At 40.5% G+C, this 16,550-nt stretch overlaps 1 protein-coding gene across 5 annotated transcripts in view; it reads right to left on the bottom strand.

The window, feature by feature from the left end:
- The window catches only part of osbpl6 (oxysterol binding protein-like 6), a 49,266-nt gene that overhangs the window by 17,218 nt on the left and 15,498 nt on the right, over positions 1-16,550 (bottom strand). For 2 of the 5 annotated variants that reach the window (XM_082509447.1, XM_082509449.1), the window contains exons 3-9: positions 5,557-5,679; positions 5,172-5,225; positions 4,100-4,213; positions 3,844-4,014; positions 1,949-2,093; positions 1,677-1,780; positions 1,150-1,242 (exon numbers count right to left, since the gene is read on the bottom strand). In XM_082509447.1, the coding sequence (XP_082365573.1) occupies positions 1,150-1,242; positions 1,677-1,780; positions 1,949-2,093; positions 3,844-4,014; positions 4,100-4,213; positions 5,172-5,225; positions 5,557-5,679 (804 nt within the window). The remainder of the gene's footprint in view (positions 1-1,149; positions 1,243-1,676; positions 1,781-1,948; positions 2,094-3,843; positions 4,015-4,099; positions 4,214-5,171; positions 5,226-5,556; positions 5,680-16,550) is intronic. The other 3 variants (XM_082509448.1, XM_082509450.1, XM_082509451.1) reach the window with 3 other exon arrangements.

Here is a 16,550-nt window from a genome sequence, read left to right as displayed (position 1 = left end):
CACAGCAGATGCCTTTGTGTCAAAGTAGCTGAAGATAAAACACAGAAAAACATGTAGGTGATTTTCCTGGCCTGGGATTTTATAAAATATTCTGCAGTACATCAAAAACGAAAGAAAACCATTAATCAACATATGAACATTACCTCTGAAGTTACAGCGGTTTTATTAGAGACACAGCGTTTTGCATTTTGAATAATTTTAAAAAGTTTAAATTTGTTCAGTATTGAACAGCAGAAATGAGGTTTTCTTTTCGGAAGAATGTAAAAGGGAAAAAAACAGCGGCTGACAGCCTGTAAACAACAGTAGACTTGTGCGTAACAAGCAAGCGAATAATGAAGAAAGGGAAACTGTTCTTGAAGTACAGAGAGAGAGCTGTGCATCGCGGTGGAAGCAAAACAGTAAAAGTCAGAGTGAATACATGACGATGTTTATGTGAAGCGTTTGGATCTTCTTTTGCTGCTGGTTCGGTCAATATTGTTTGGAGAGAGATCAAACTAACAGCTTTAGAATCGGCTCATAAAGGGCGTGAACACAAAGCGTGGACCCGCCGACAGATCAGAATCAGCGAGCTGTCGGCTTTCAGCCCCGACCGTGAGAAAGGCGACATCTAACTGATTCTGATCCGCGGGTCGCGCTGTGTGTTTAAGTCTATGTGCAGAATCCGTGTACCTGCTCTCATTTACTGTCTTAACTGTTTGGTGGTTCTTGAAATTTTGTGAGATGTCACCTGAGATTCTGGCATTTCGGGCAAAATAAATTTATATTAAAAAAATCGATTCAGGATTTTAATGAATCGATTTTACGTTATCCAAGCCAGAATCGATTTTAATCGATGAATCGATTATAAAAACCCACCCCTACTGCAGACTAAAGAACAAAAAAGAGAAAAACGAGCAACAATAGAAGAGGCCGAAACAAAATTGTTGGCTTCTGTGTCGTAAGCTTGTCCACACTTCCAATTTGCTCGACAACAATTTGATTACACATGCACGTATCAAAGCCAGACCTCTCAGTTACCCCACAATTTACACTTATTATGTTATAAGTAAAAACTTGAATAATGCTTTGCTTAGAGACTTAGAGATTTTCTCACAGTGACATATGCATCTGTGTGTGTGTGTGTTTGTGTAGACGTCTGAAGACAGGTACCTGAAGCTGGAATTTTGCATCTTTGCCGACACTTTTTGTTCTCCATCTTCTGTTCAAGCGCTTTTCTTTCTTTGATAACTCAACGCAATTGGTCTTTTGGGCACACGTGGGTCAGAGCATGAAAAATGTGGTTAATAAGACAAACACATCACAAAAAACAAACCAAAAAACCAGAAAGTTACCACAGACATAGATCAGTGAAATGACACTGATGGGTTACATGCAAAAAAAAAGGGAATGTATGGTATTAAAAATGCATTTCAGCCAAAAATCACCAAACAAAAAGCTCCACGATATAAAACAAACACAATAAATTAACAGATACTGATCAGTCAGAAAAGCAGCAGGTGTCCTGTGAGTATCGCTGGATCTCGTCTGTCTAGACGGGCAGGTACTGAAGGTGACTGCAGAGGTTGCACCGTCGTCACTGCCTCAGCTAGCCTGAGTTTACAATGCAGGATTGCACTAAATTGTTTCCCCTTGCTCTCTGCTGTATGTGTGTGTATTTATGTGTGTGTTTGTTTTACCTGCATATCTGTGAAGTTGGGCGCTGACTGTGTCCTTTGTAGAATCTCCAGACTCTGCAATAACCGGCTCAGCTCGGTCAGGTTGGACTGGCAGCGTGCGAGCTCTGAAAATAAAATTTACACGCGCGGTCACGATCTCATTCAGCCTTATGTGTCACGAAATGGTCACCAAATCATCTCTCCCGGATTTATTGCCGTGCCAAAGGCTTGATTTAATCCACTCCTCTTGTGAAATCAGATTTGTTAGAAGCGTAGGGAAAGTGTGCACTTACCCTCTGCACACTTGTCCATTTCCTCTGACTCCTGCAGCCATGCCACCACCTTACTCTGTCCGTTACTGTAGGATGCAGGCAGGCTGCTGGTGCTGCTGTTACTGGGGGCTGCTGGCTGCCATGGCAAGCTGCTTGGTTTGGTCTGCTGTGGTGACACAATAACAGAGCCTAAAATATCATTTCGGAAACTACTGTAGTGGTCAATCAGGCACCGATGATACCTATAGATATACAAGAAGCACTTATGTCATTAAAGAAAGGATACTGTGGATTAGGGTTCCAGCTAATGTATGAAATGTTCTTCTGATCAATGTAATCTTGTCTGCAACAGACAAAAGAGGAAGAAATGAGAACCAATATAATTACATCAATCAGATTTTTTTTTCCTTTGGTGCATCACTGAAATCAAATCAAATCGGAAGATTGTTACAATATATACAATGATTTTTGACAGTGAAGGCAAGAAAGTCTGTCTTGCTTGTACATAGTTGAAAGTTTTGGTCTAGATTTGCAATTTCAGTGACGCTGGGTTAGGGTTACGCAACCTGTGTGTGACAGCTGCGGTGAATCTGTTCAGCAGCCAAAAGTAAAGGACTGCACGCTGTCAGCAGCTCACAGCTAATATGAATGCTCACATGGAAAAAAATATGCTGTTATGAACAGAAACTGCACGCTTCTTATTTGTACAGCACCTTGCCTATCTTCCTTCCGAGTCTTTGAAGCAGTAGTTAATTTTGACTCTAGGACCAGAGTCTCTCATTTAAGCTGTTCTTCTGGGAGAGCTCATCAGGCCGCAGCCAGATGCTCGAAATCCAAATCCTACTGATCACCTCTAACGGCCTCCGTGTGGCATGGAGCATCACTCCCAGGAGAAGCTGCAGCGAATGAATCTTCGCATTTACGCACACTTCAAGCACACCTGCAGGGACCGAGGCTAACGCCTAACTGGAAACAGCCGAGAAAAGCAAGCCTTCTTGTCTTAATGGGCAAGATTTAGTTACCTGTCTCATCAACTTTACTACATTAGGCAGATATTATTTAGCTATTATTCAGGGGAAACGTCTGGGTGAGGCGAAGCAAGTTTTCAGGTCCAACTTCGTACAACAATGGCATCCATAAATAAAACTGCTGACTTGTCAGGTGTGGTTGACGACAACAGTCATGTGTGAGCATTATGTCTGTCATTACTGTGAATGTTCCGCGAACTTTACTTCCTCTCTCACAGATGATGTTTTTGGTGCGTTATCCCAGTTTCCAATAAAGACAAAACTAGGAGATCTCTCACTAACCGTTATGCTCTTCTTGAATAAGTAATTGCAGACTCTGAGAGGGAGAACAAAATGTCTTTTTTTTCTGAGGTAGAAAAATGTTCTGATTTCTTTGTGTAGAGCATCAGTCAGGCATTTCTTATTTATTTGCTTTCAATACTACTTTCATATTATATGTGAGAACTAGAAAATAAACTAGAAGAGAGACCAGGAGCCTTGTTCAGAGTTAAGGATCACCTGAAGTTCATTCATTCACTTTACATCCTGTTTGCTGTGTAAAAACCACAATATACTGCTTTACAGGGGCTTGTGCGATGGATCCTTTCTTGAAAACTGTTAACTGCACTGGCTACCTCTCAGACAGTCCCAGACAAGAATTAGTCAAAGAAATTGAGCTTTTAAGAGGATTTAAGAGCTTTAAGCTATTTTGCCTTTAGCATTATTGGTGTTTGACCAAACAAGAAAGCACTAAGCAAGACTAAAAATGTCTGCTTATGTCAAGCATCACAACGTAAATGAGTCTACATACACAGATAATTACTCAAAAGTTATTTTAATCAGAAATTCTGGCCAATTTTAGACCAAAGAAAGAGCACAAATAGTGCCATAAGGAAGAAGAGAGCTCACCTTGACTTCATTTACCACAGCTGGCGTGGGCTGGGGGGAATCCATGGCCGCCGAAGGAGGAAATGTTCTCATGGTGGCATCCCGGGGAGACCGCACAATCTCGTTCTGCCGATAAAGCCGGTGATGACGCAACTTTGACACCCAGGCATCAAATATGTCTTGAGATTTGACCTAAAGACGAGGGGAAGAATAAGCCTCGACCTCTGTCACCACCTGACTGCTTGTATCAGTGATGGATTATTATCATCAGTGTTACCTTCAAGTGATAGATATGCTCTTCAGTGTCCAGGTCGATGCGACGGGCCCTCTTCTTGATAGACATAACTGAGAGGCCGACGTCGATGCTGCCATGAAGTTTCCCTTTTTGGATCTAAAGACAATGACAGAGTTATGTATGTATATATATCTCCACATATTTGTAATTCATACTATTTTTTTACTGTAAAAATATCACAATGTAACAATAATCAATTAACAATACCAGCCAGAGAAGACTGATTTGATTCTTGTTTGGCTGAGTGACTTGAAGAAAAGTCTTCGACTGCAGGAAGCTTTGAATATATTTAACATTTTATTTTCAGATTAGCAGGTTACCAGTGCTCTTCTTACAGTGGACCTACTATACTCATTTCCAGCTCCATGTCATATGGCCTTGGTGCTGCTGCTCAGATCATCTACTCATCTACTTTCTGAGACAAACCAATCAATTTCTTCTAATTGGGCTCCTCAAGCAAACAGAAGGTTTGAACAGCAGGTGGGCGGGGCTTCTGTGCTCAAAGCCAGCTATAATGTTGGTTTTAAATAAAACTGTCTGAATCATTTGGCTGAGCATTTGGCTCACAGAGATTATCTGCACATTTAGTGCAATGACTTCATTATTCGTAACTTTGGCCATGTTTAAAATGAGCATTGATCACTGTTTAGCTAACAGAGATCTATACACACTACCCTTTTAGTTGCTTTAATCAAGAAAAGTGGGAAACTAGCAAAGACACTGACCCTTTGTTGAGAATGTAATGATCATTTAAGAAGTCAGCGAATGGGTCTGTACTGTCTAGTTAGCAGTATTTAAACACTTTTAACTAGAAGGGCTCATGTACCACTGATGCCAATAACTCCAGAATGTGCAGGACTCACTGGTTTCCTTCCAGTGATGGAAAGTTTGCCAAAGAAGTTTTTGCTTTTCTGCAGAGTGACCCAGCTTGCTGAAACACAGTGAACATTGTGACCCATGTCGCTGATGTTTCTGCTGATTCATTGCCAAGCAAAACTGATGTCAGCCCAGTCTGCCCCGCTTCTGCCCGTAGGTTACAGTCAGGGTTACTTACATCAATGGGGGACTTGGAGTACTTCAGGATACCATTGTCCAGAACAAAAAAACGCTGTAGAGGAAACAAGCACAAAAATAAATGACAGGAGGGGCATAAACTGAATACAAATCCTGCTGGATCTGTTAACGTTGCAGATTCTATGCAAATGCAAAGTCTATTTTTTATCCTTGTTTAATCAACTCTCTAATAGTTCATGCAAATATTTTGTGGATTCATTCTGAAGGAAGAGAAGATAAAGGAGGGTTTATGAAAAAGGGAATTTTTTTCAAATAATGACACTTTATTGAACAGGAAACCTGTTAACAACCAGATAGAGGCTGTATGTGAAAATGTTTGTCCCACATCAATAGCTTTTGTGTCTCACTTTACCCATGAATCTTACCTTGTGCCAGCCTTTCAAGGGCCATTTCCGCTTCTTCAACATAAACCCCTCGTGTTTATCAGGCCTCTGGACGTTGCTCTGACCAATTTTCAGCCCCTCGATTATCTCCCAGCTGTCTGCCTCCTAGAAAAGAAATGAAAATATGCAGCTGTGTCAGAATTAATCCACTTATTCCTCCAGAATAAGAAGGAAAATCCGGACGCGCTCTCTGTATAATACAAAGATAAGATGCAGCTGTCGTGTGATTGTTTTCATGGTGAAAGCAGCAGGAATATATGCAACATTTCTCTATTCCCCCCCCCCGTGCCACACATTTAAAGAAAAACTGCCCCATTGAAATTCCTCCTGCTCTCTCAGCATTTCCACTCCATTAGCCTTCTCCTGACTGTGCTCTTCCTGCTCCTAGTGGGTCAGTAAATCAAAGTGATGCCTCTGGAGTAGAGGGACAGCAGGGTCAGGCAGGGACAGGTAAGACATCCTCCTGTCATACAGGTTTTAAAGGCAGAAAAATGCACAACAGAGTGACAAACATGTCTACTACCTCACATAACCCATTTTGGAAGTTATTTTGTTTAGAAACTTTTGATATTCTTATAAGTTATTTAAACGGGCATTCCCCTACTTTATCCTATAATTGTTTTTGTTTCCACTTAGCAGAGCTGCCAAACCACAATCAGTTCATCTTGGTAGTGTTTTATTGTGCTCTTTAACCCCCAAGTAGTAATCTGTCAGTCAAACTTTGGGGTGAAATACACAGTTTAACCCTCTTAACATCCATCAGGCCACCAGTGAGCAGTCTGGGCTTGTTGTTGGAGTCAGATTTTGCTCAGCATCCATCTCCTTTTAATCAAATGGAAAAGCTTTTAAGAGTAAAACTGGAATGCTACACTGTATGAGAGTTCACTCGAAGGGTAATATCTTCAGGTATAGTCTCTCTCTTTCTACTAAAGCAAATGTTAATTCTAACCCAACCTTAGTCAGGTTGCCGGTGACCTGTTTAATGATACGAAATGAACAGAGCATGTGTTTATTTAACAATAAAGCATATCGCTAAATAAATGATACAACATAGCCACTGAAAATGATTTTGGCAATGTGTGTGGGGAATGATTTGATAATGAGCCGTGTGATGGTTAACGCCTGGTTAAAGGGTGTTTTTCCGGTAATGCTCTAATGTTTAAAGTTTGTGTCTTTGTCCTTTCTTCCTCCCCTCACCCCCAACCGGTCAAGGCGGCTGGCCGGCCCTCCCTGAAATGGGTTCTGTCAGAAGTTTCTTCCTGTTAAAAGGGAGATTTTCCTTCCTAATGTTGCCAAAGCGCTTACCTTACAATTTAAGGTGCCTTAAAGGAAACTGTTGGTGGAATCTGCCACTATATGAATAAAATTGAATAAAAAAATGTAATTGAAATTGACTATTAGATAAAGATGAAAGTGAAATGACAACATATTGGTGCTCATTTTCAGTTTATGGTCCTGTTAGACCTTGATTATGGCCTAAAAATCAAACAACTCTAAAAGTTGGAGCATGTTTGATACTTAGGTTGAGAAGCCTTCTGCCTTAAGTAAACATGGCATTGGCTGAATGAAGGTAATGTATGTGAGGTTGCTTGCTAAGGTTGCCAGGCAACCATCTGACATCCATCTAAATAAATAAATAATAATGTGGAACACATTCATTGTAACGATCAGTGAAGTAGGTCAGAGTTTTCATTTCATACTTAAATCAGTAGCAGCAGAGCCTTTAAGGCAAACCCCACTTTAAAATTCACAAGCATCTCTGGCAACTTAACTAATAGCCGGTGGCTTCACGCTGCATGATGTGATGCTGCAACCTTGTGCATGACAACACCTGACCTTGGTTTGCGGGACATTTAACACAAGGAGGCAACAGCTTGTTTAATCTAATGACCAGGTGAACAGATCTGTCTGGTAATGAGGTCATGTTGCTCCACTGAGGGCAGCTGCTCGCCCGAGTGGCCCTGTGAAATTGGGGTAGAGGAAAAGCTCAACTTTGTTAGCAAAATGTACCTCGCTGCGCAAAGGAGTCATATCTTAAGAGGTAGCACTGTACCTATTACACTACTAGAAAATAGATCATCTGAGCTGCGTGATGATGGTAAAAATGCTACACACAAACTTACTAGGTTTTATCTGAGGCAGCTTCAAATCAGTAGCATGCAAAATAAAGCCTGCGCCCTGTCCGGGCTGTACCCCGCCTCTTGTCCTATGACAGCTGGGATAGGCTCCAGCCCCCCCCACCCCCGCGACCCTGATAAGGATAAGCAGGATAGCTGGACAGATAGATGGATAGAGCTGCAAATGCTGCAATACATCTGTTTTCTTTACAAAGAACCCAAACTATCAGGGATATAAATAAATAAATTCCTAACAACCATATGTTAAAAGCCACAGACTCCAAGGCTGGGAGACATACTGAATTAATTAAAGTTTTAAGGTCATGGGTGTTCATACAGAGCCTCGCAGTCACCCTCTGATGATGGAATACACATCACTCTGAGCCAGGTGCCATTCCATAGTATGCCTTTCCACTGGACAGGTCTGTATGTTTGCTTTTGGCAATTAAGAAAAAGCTTGAGTACTGGTAGCCACAGCTGCTGAAGAAGATCAAAATGTAGTCCTGTTAAACTCAGTGTCATAGAGATGATTTGACTTTGCCAAAGTAGAACAGACTACCATGCTGTGTAAATCAAAACCTAAAAAATCTTCTAAAAATATATATCAATGGTAATTTAGATACTGCTATATAACAGATAGACATAGAAGTAAAGTTATTTTTCTGTCATCAGCAGTAGGGACGATTAACATTTGCCGATCCAATCTTTATTACACTACTAGTGACATTTATATACACATTTTTTGTCAGTTATTCGACGTCATTGTCCTAGCAGCCCACCTCTCATCAGTGTGTCCTGAATGCAAGGCAGGCTTGGGGGTATTATGAGGGAGCCTTATCTGTGAGACCCTCGCTGGATTTGAACTCTCAACCTATTGTTCCAAAGAGAGCAGTGTTGCCATTACACCATCCAGCTGCATGTCCCAGAGACAGGAACAGCAAAGATACTGCGCATCAGCCTGGAGCTCACAGGCCTCTGATGGAGGACCTAAGCTTGAAGGACAAACAAAGAGCACCTGCAGGGTGAGTGGGGAATTATTATTTTATATAAATAAATGTTATTTAGGGGGGTAATAAAGTTTGGACTTCATGTAGACAAAAAGAAATGCAGTAAAATTATGAATCACCCCTAACCCTGACAAAATGAATAAATAAATAAATAAAACTCAAAATGTACTTTTTTTATATATATATTCTCATCCAGGCTTATATGGACAGTACTGCTACAGTGAGAGAAATTGCTTTTGTAATTTCACCCGGAGAATAGAGCTGAATTAACCCAAAGTGATTTCCTGTACTCTGCTTACATGTATTGATCTTCCTGCAGAATAATTTAAAGCTGAATGAGCTCTTGGTGAGTGTACCCATTTAATGAAGGATCTTGTGGCAGAATCAGCGAGAGGCTGTCTGCTTTTCTATGTCCAGATTTAGAAGAGTTTGCTCCTTGATCCAAAACATCTGAATAGCTTTTCATATCTCCCTTGATACTCGAGTCTATATCAGTGTAATAAAATCATGAGATACCAATATATTTAAAAAAAAAAACTATGTTGAGTAGTCGAAAGAAACTTCTACAATCCTGATCATCACCTAAGTCAATCTAACAGCCTAGTTGTGTCAGTTTCATAGGCCAAGTTTTCTGGGATCCACCACCTGCAGTGACACTCAGCAGTGTAGCAAAGCAGACCTTTTAATACTGCAATGAATCAAACTATTACAGTTAAGGTCTCTCTGAGCAGGAGAAAGGACAAACACTCCTTGGGGACGCCTTACACTAAATCAGCACTATAAATATCAGAGGCCACAATAACAGCCCACTTCAGATGGCCACTTTCTCTTGCACGTCTGCCTCTCTCTGCCTCTTGATTTGACGCTGCTGTACATTTAGAGCCTGTCACCGTTTTTAAGTTGCTGTACTACACAGACCAGACGCAACGCAAGTGTATTCAAGTCGTATTAAAATGTGATGACAATAAAACAGAAAGTTCTAACAAAAAAGAAGCGATAATAACATAAAATAAAAAAATAAAGGCCAGAAAACTGGCATTTGGTCTTTTCGTCTCGTCCATTAATTAATAAATCGTATCTCAAGATTGCTGTTAAGTAGTTTTACGTTAACAAGTCGGTTATGAGATTCATGAGATTTCAGGTTCACAACAACAGTCTCCTCAAGGCGCTTTATAGGGCTGTTCGATATAACGATACAGATCGGATGACGATATAAGCTAACGTTTGTTTTGTGGTGTAGTAAAATAAAGTTTACAGCAACATTTTTTCATCGTTTTGATGGCCACTGTAGTGCTATATTAATTTCTTAAAGTTCTCTCTTTCTCTTATATTTAATATAACAACACTACAGACAGACAAGCGCCTGTTTATAGGTGTTGTCGTTAGCAACAGTGCCGGTAAAACCGTAGCGTCGCGTGGCTCCGCTGTCCGCTTGTTTGTTTTTCACATAACACTTTCACAATAAAGCTCAAGATCCTGTTGAGACTTTTCAAAATAAACTGAATCACGTGAAAGAGTATGCAGAGAGTTTAAATATGAGATTTTGGTCATATCGCACAGCCCTAGCGCTTTATATTGTAAGGTAAACCCCTTACAGCAATACAGAGAAAACCCCAACAATTAGATACCCGCCAATGTCAAAGCACTTGGCGACAGTGGGAAGGAAAACCCCCCTTTTGACAGGAAGAAACATCCAGCAGAACCAGGCTCAGGGAGAAGCAGTCATGTGATCTTACAAAAACATTTTCAAGACCTTTGTAATAGTACAGCTGCAACAATAAGTGGATTAACTGGTTAGTTCAACAGAAAATCAGTCTACACTGGCCACTTCTACAAACACCTGTTCAACTACTCAACACAAATATCTAATTATCCAATCACATGGCAGAAAGTCCATGCATTTTGGCATGTAGACATAGTCAAGATGACCTGCTGAAGTTCAAACTGAGCATCAGAAAAAAGGTGATTTAGTTGCTGAGCTCTTGAGATTTTTCCAAAAAACCTTCTCTAGGATTTATAGAGAATGGCCCGAAAAACAGAAAATACCCATTGAGCGGCACTTCTCTGGCTGAAAATGCCTTGTTAATGTCAGAAGTCAGAGGAGAATTGCCAGACTGCTTAGAGCTGATAGGAAAGGCAACAGCACCTCACATAACAACTCGTCACAACCAAAATATGCAGAAGAGCATCTCTGAAAGCAAAATACCCCAAGGCAGATGGGCTACAGCGCTGGAAGACCAGGCTCACCAAAATAAAACAACTATGAAATAAGATATAATAAAATTAAAATAGAATTAAAGGGGAATAATTTAGGGGGTTAAAGGTGGGGTCGTCTTAAGCTACATGAGTGGAGGTAGGTAGGTGAGGTAAGAGATAGCAGGTGAAGGTAGAGAAGTGTTAAAGAATACTGAATCCACAAAAATTAATTTAAAATACATCTTTTCCTGTATAGTAAGGTACTGAAACTGTAATCTTTACGTTATAAACTCAGCTACCAAAGCTGCGCTGAAAGATTATATTTTAGCAGCTAAAAACTAGGGCTGAACGATATATCGCATTTGCGATAATATCGCGACATGATCAAGTGCAATTTTCTAACCGCAAAGGCTGCGATTATACTCTGGACATGTCCAAATTCATGGGCTGCATCCTCCTGAGGCCGCATTTGTAGACCGAAGGCTGTCCAAATTACTACCATATCCCAGAATTCATAGCGCGGCCCAGCCAAACTCCAGTTTCCAGCAATGGCGGCCGCTACTAAGTTTTAAAATTACTCATACTAATCTTTCTGGGTCACAAAATAAACTTTTAACATATTTTCAGGCGAGAAAGTAGTTGTGTAAACATCAAATATCTGCTCGGTTTATCAAGATATCCCATATTTGCAAAAGTGCTTCGACGTTTTCAGAGGCGTCTGCTACCCACCAGCTCGACAGCTAGCCGGGAGCTCGAGGGTTACTGATGCGGCCGAGAGCGGCACAACTCCCGGCACATCATTTTCAGATCACCGCGGAGTTTCGCTGCTCGGGTTAAACGTAATATATAAGTCACTTAGACAACCTAAAAATGTTATTGTTGGGCTTTTTTCAGTGTTTTGTTTGTTCGTGAGTAAATCGGTTTGGCTGAGATTAAAGTTATTAGATTAGATAAAATAAAACTTTATTAATCCCCCGGGTGGGTTCCTCCTTGGTTTTCACACAGCTGACTAAACGTCAAACAGAAAACTTATTAAACAGAAGTATGAGACAGTCGAGAATTTACACCAGTGTCTGGTTATATTTTAGATAGCAAGAAGCAGACGGCCGAGTTTATTAAACTCCACCGAGACAGCGGTGACGCTAATCAGAACTAGCCTTCTGATTAGCTAATCAGAAGGCTAGACCGTCCAATTTCACGCCTTTAAACTTTAAAGGCGTGTTTGTGTGTGTGTTTATACAATTGCTATTATGTTTGCACTTTATGTGTAATGTTACTGACTGCAGAGATCAGTAAGATGTGTGTATTTTTTATTTATTAGTTTTATTTATTTAATATTATTTTTTAATTGAATGACTGTCTAGTAGTTCACAGATGTCGAAAAACTGAGTGTGGTAAAGCCACTGATTTTTTTTAATGTATATTTCTGCAATCTGCACATTGTACTGACTTTCATTTTAATGTTTACACCAGGGTTCCTTGTCAGCACTTTATGCTCAGATGTTTGTAAGCTAAAAATAAACTATTGTGTATGTTCAAATATACTGTTGTGATTGAAGAAGTTAAATAAAAATGTCAGTCATCAATTCATGCATCACCTCATGTCATCATAACAGAGGTCTGTCTTCCAGGAAAGAACAGTTTAAAATTAATGTAATATAGTATTGGCCATACTATATGATGTATTGCTTGTCTTTGTTTAATAATACAGAAGACAAAGACCTTAAAAAATAATCGCATATCGCATCGCAATCGCAATATTGGGGCAAAAAAATCGCAATTCGATTATTTTCCATAATCGTTCAGCCCTACTAAAAACCACAGAAGACCTGTCGCGAGGATGGATTTCACCGCAGCGTTCGTCTGAGCAGTAAACGGTGGAGTAGGCGAGCAGACTGCTACATGGATGGGACGTTAACACCCTGAGAGAAGCGCGGTGTCATGCACTGTGTAAACACCACCGCAGATTCAGTTACAGCCTTAAAGTCTGCATGTGTCCCCTGTTAGCCTGCAGGTGAAATACTGCAGCTGCTTCTGTAAAACACATGCACGTACGGACATAACCGAGGATGAGTACTGGAACTCCATACGGTTTATTTACTGAACTTTTAAAGCTTACGCTTCACAGGTATTTGACAAAGTAAATCCAACGCCAACCATTTGGACTAGAGATTTTCTTTTCTTGTTTGACACAAGAAATATTTCTATTTCATTCTTGTACTTATTTCGTTACATTTATGTTTAAGCCTCAGTCATTTAGCCAACTTGACTTAAGCGCCTATGCTTTGTTTTTAACCATCAAAGTGTACCATTGCTTTGATCTATTTCTCACAGGGATTTAATACAGTGCATTATATGCAAGGGCTCCTTTTTGTGGCTTCATAGTATTGTGGTTTACACATTTACCTAACAAGTGGTTCAGTCCCGGGAGGAAAAACAAATCTCTTAGGGGTTGCATCCGGCAGGGCATCCGGCGTCAATATTTGCCTAATCAAAACATGAAGGACTATCCACTGTAGCTTTCTACAGCCATGAGATCCTTTGTGACAAGACTATAAAGTTATGTCTGCCATGTTCAGAGTCTCAGAAGCAAGTAACAACCTACCATCCTTTTAAAAATAATGATTGTCTTTAACATTTGGATGAAAATCCCAATCTTAAAATGACTCCCAGCTCTCTCGAGACCACCGAATTATGTTTCCTTTGTTTTTCACTGCAGCCAAGTTGCTTGCTTGCTTGTTGCTGCTTGTTTGTGCATCTTTCTGCCTTAAGTTTTGTATTTAATAACTAGAAAAGCATGAAAAGCTCTAATGGGCTGAGATCAGGTGACAGGCTTGTCCACAGAAAAATACCCCAATTCTTTGCGTTGAGAAACTCCCATCAGCCTTTAAGCAAATAATCCAGTAGTCAGTGGATGTCTGCTATGTCACATGAATTTAGATAAATATTAAAAATTGTAGTGTGCCAAGCTGAAACACTTTTTTTAAAAAGAGGTCTTTGCGTGGATAAATAAAAGCTAAACATAATAACCAGGTAAAAACTAAATATATAATGGCATCAGCTAGTTTTCTGCCCAAATAACAGACTATAAAAGGGATCAGTGGGGTTAATATCCTGGAGAAAAATATGCAAAAACTTGACATATTGAGTGGAAGCGGCCATGACTCAGTGTTAATCTAAGGCAGGGCTGCCCAATCCCAGTCCTCGAGAGCTACTATCCTGCAGCTTTTAGATGCATCCCTACTCCAACACAGCTGAATCAAATGGTTTGATTACCTCTTCAGCATGCCATCGTGTTTGGCAAAGGCCTGATAACAAGCCATTCATTTGATTTGGGTGTGTGGGAACAAGGATGCATCTAAAAGCTGCAGGACGGTAGCTCTCGAGGACCGGGATTGGGCACCCCTGATCTAAGGTAAACCACTTCAGTGTCTTAATTTCAGTTCTCTTTTCTGAAGTGGATTTGTCACAATGATCTCACACAACAAAAACACCTGGTGACTGAAAACCACTTTGAAAAGAGAGACATCTTCAGACGAGGGAGCAGATTGTGATTTCTGGCCATTACCATAAAAACACAACTGATCTCATCACTGATTTCCCCGCTCTCATAAATCTCAGCCAGCTTCCATCAAAGGGACCTTTCCTAAATATTTTTCAAACACATACAGTAGTGTGATTTCCACCCAGATTATCTCTAAGTTAAAATGTCTTATCGAACAGGAAATGACAGGCAACAAGAGGATTAACTGATAGTTGCAGCAACACGTTGAGTTGTTCATTTATCTTCATCTACACAGAATCGCGTGTATTTTTGTGTGCGTGAGTCGGTGCCAGCTCGCGCTTGCTGCAGGTGCTGCTTCTAATTGCTCTCATGAGGGCTTCCAGAGTGAACAGGATTCGTCAGCAGTGAGAGAAGTGGCATGTATTGATTTGAAAATGGGGGCAGGATCCCATTAAGGCTTTCCCCAAACAAAGTGCCCCCACTCTCATTTATCCACAAACGCTGAGGCCCGGCCAAGCTAGCTAAGGTCTTAAGATCTGCGGTCCAAGGGAAGATGTGCTGTACTGACTCTTCTCAAAGCAAACTGCCTGCACAGAAAACACTAATACTGCTATCACGAATGCAATGAAAGCGCCGGTATAACTTTACATAACATCAGCACAGACGTGTTTTGATGTTGGAAACAACCTCGCAGTTAAATCAGTTAATAATCTGTTTAAGATGTGATCATCACACAATCATCCACACATCAGGGGGGCTGGGTGATTTGAGTGAAAGCCAGAATAGCCACTCAAAGGACCTTATGAAAGAAGTACCTGCAGTGCTCAGAAAACTAGATGAAGTCCACCTGCAGAGAGAGCATGGGAAAAATCAGAAGCGACTCCTGCGCCGCTGCAGCGGTGCAAGCCAGAAAACTGCCCCCTTTTCCTTCCTCCATGATACTTGGAGAATATAGGCAGATTTTTTAATATCTGGCACAGCGCAACACAAACCACAAAAATGCCGTGGGAAAGATTTCCCTCTTCTTTGTGGCCTAATTTTAAATTTATTTTGCTGATTTAGTCTGTGTGAATTTTCCTGTAGGCACTTTTTTTTTTTTTTTTTTTTTGAGAAGCGCTAAATGAATAACGTTCATCACTAGTTAGCTGTTATCAGCTGTAATAGAAGAAAAGAATGACGACGTGCTTGTAAACGTATGAATTAAAGGGAAACAAAGTGGGCTCATTTTTGTGAAATGATCTCAATATACATCTGACAGTAGTAAAAAAGGAACAGATGATGATTATAAAATCTGCCATTTCTCATCAGAGATGATAAGAGCATCCCGAAGCCTGCTGCAATATTTTTATCCTCACTTAGGATTGCCTTCGGCAGTCACAGAGAGTTACTCTTGTCCAAGAGTGGAAGGATGGAACTGGGCCTTACCCTGTGGAGCCTGTGAAGACACTTTTGTGTTTAACTGTGATTTACAAAGTCTTGTGTCATGTACAACCTATGGCATTTATAAATCTCATATTTAAACTATAGAAAGTCTGCACTGGGTCTTCACAATGCTGCTATTAAGTAATTATTTTCTGAGTGACTTTATCAGAATTTCATTTCACGCTTCTTTACAACATTACTGTAGTTCATTTAGGTTTGTAGGTATTTGTTTTTGCACAGCTCTCTTAAGGTCACCTCTTTGTTTTCAGCCATTCTGCTATAGATTGCTGCTGTGCTTAGGATCAGTGTTCTGTTGCACCACCCAATTAAAGCTATGCTTTAGCTGTCAGATAAATTAGCTTACATTTGACTGTACAAAACCTTGGCATATATAGGAGTTTAAGGTTGAATCAATGAGTGCAAGCTGCACAGATCCTGGGGCTGCAAAACCAGCACAAACCACTACTTTTCCTCCATTGTGCTTGACAGTTGATATATATAAGGTGTTTCAGCTGATATAGTGTGTTTTAGCCAAGTGTACTGCTGTGCATTATGCCCAAATATCTCCACTTTTGTCTCATCTGTGCAAATGACATTGTTTCAGAAGTCTTGTAGTTCAGATGCAACTTTGCAAACCTATGTTCTGCTGCCATGTTCTTTTCAGAAAGAAGGTGCTTTCTTCTAACAACAAGCCATATTTAGGGCCCGAGCACCGAGAGTGCGAAGGCC

This window comes from Aulonocara stuartgranti (genome assembly GCF_965226115.1).
Source record: "Aulonocara stuartgranti genome assembly, chromosome: 16".
Classification (NCBI taxonomy): Eukaryota; Metazoa; Chordata; class Actinopteri; order Cichliformes; family Cichlidae; genus Aulonocara; species Aulonocara stuartgranti.
This window is presented reverse-complemented; position numbering and strand designations above follow the sequence as displayed.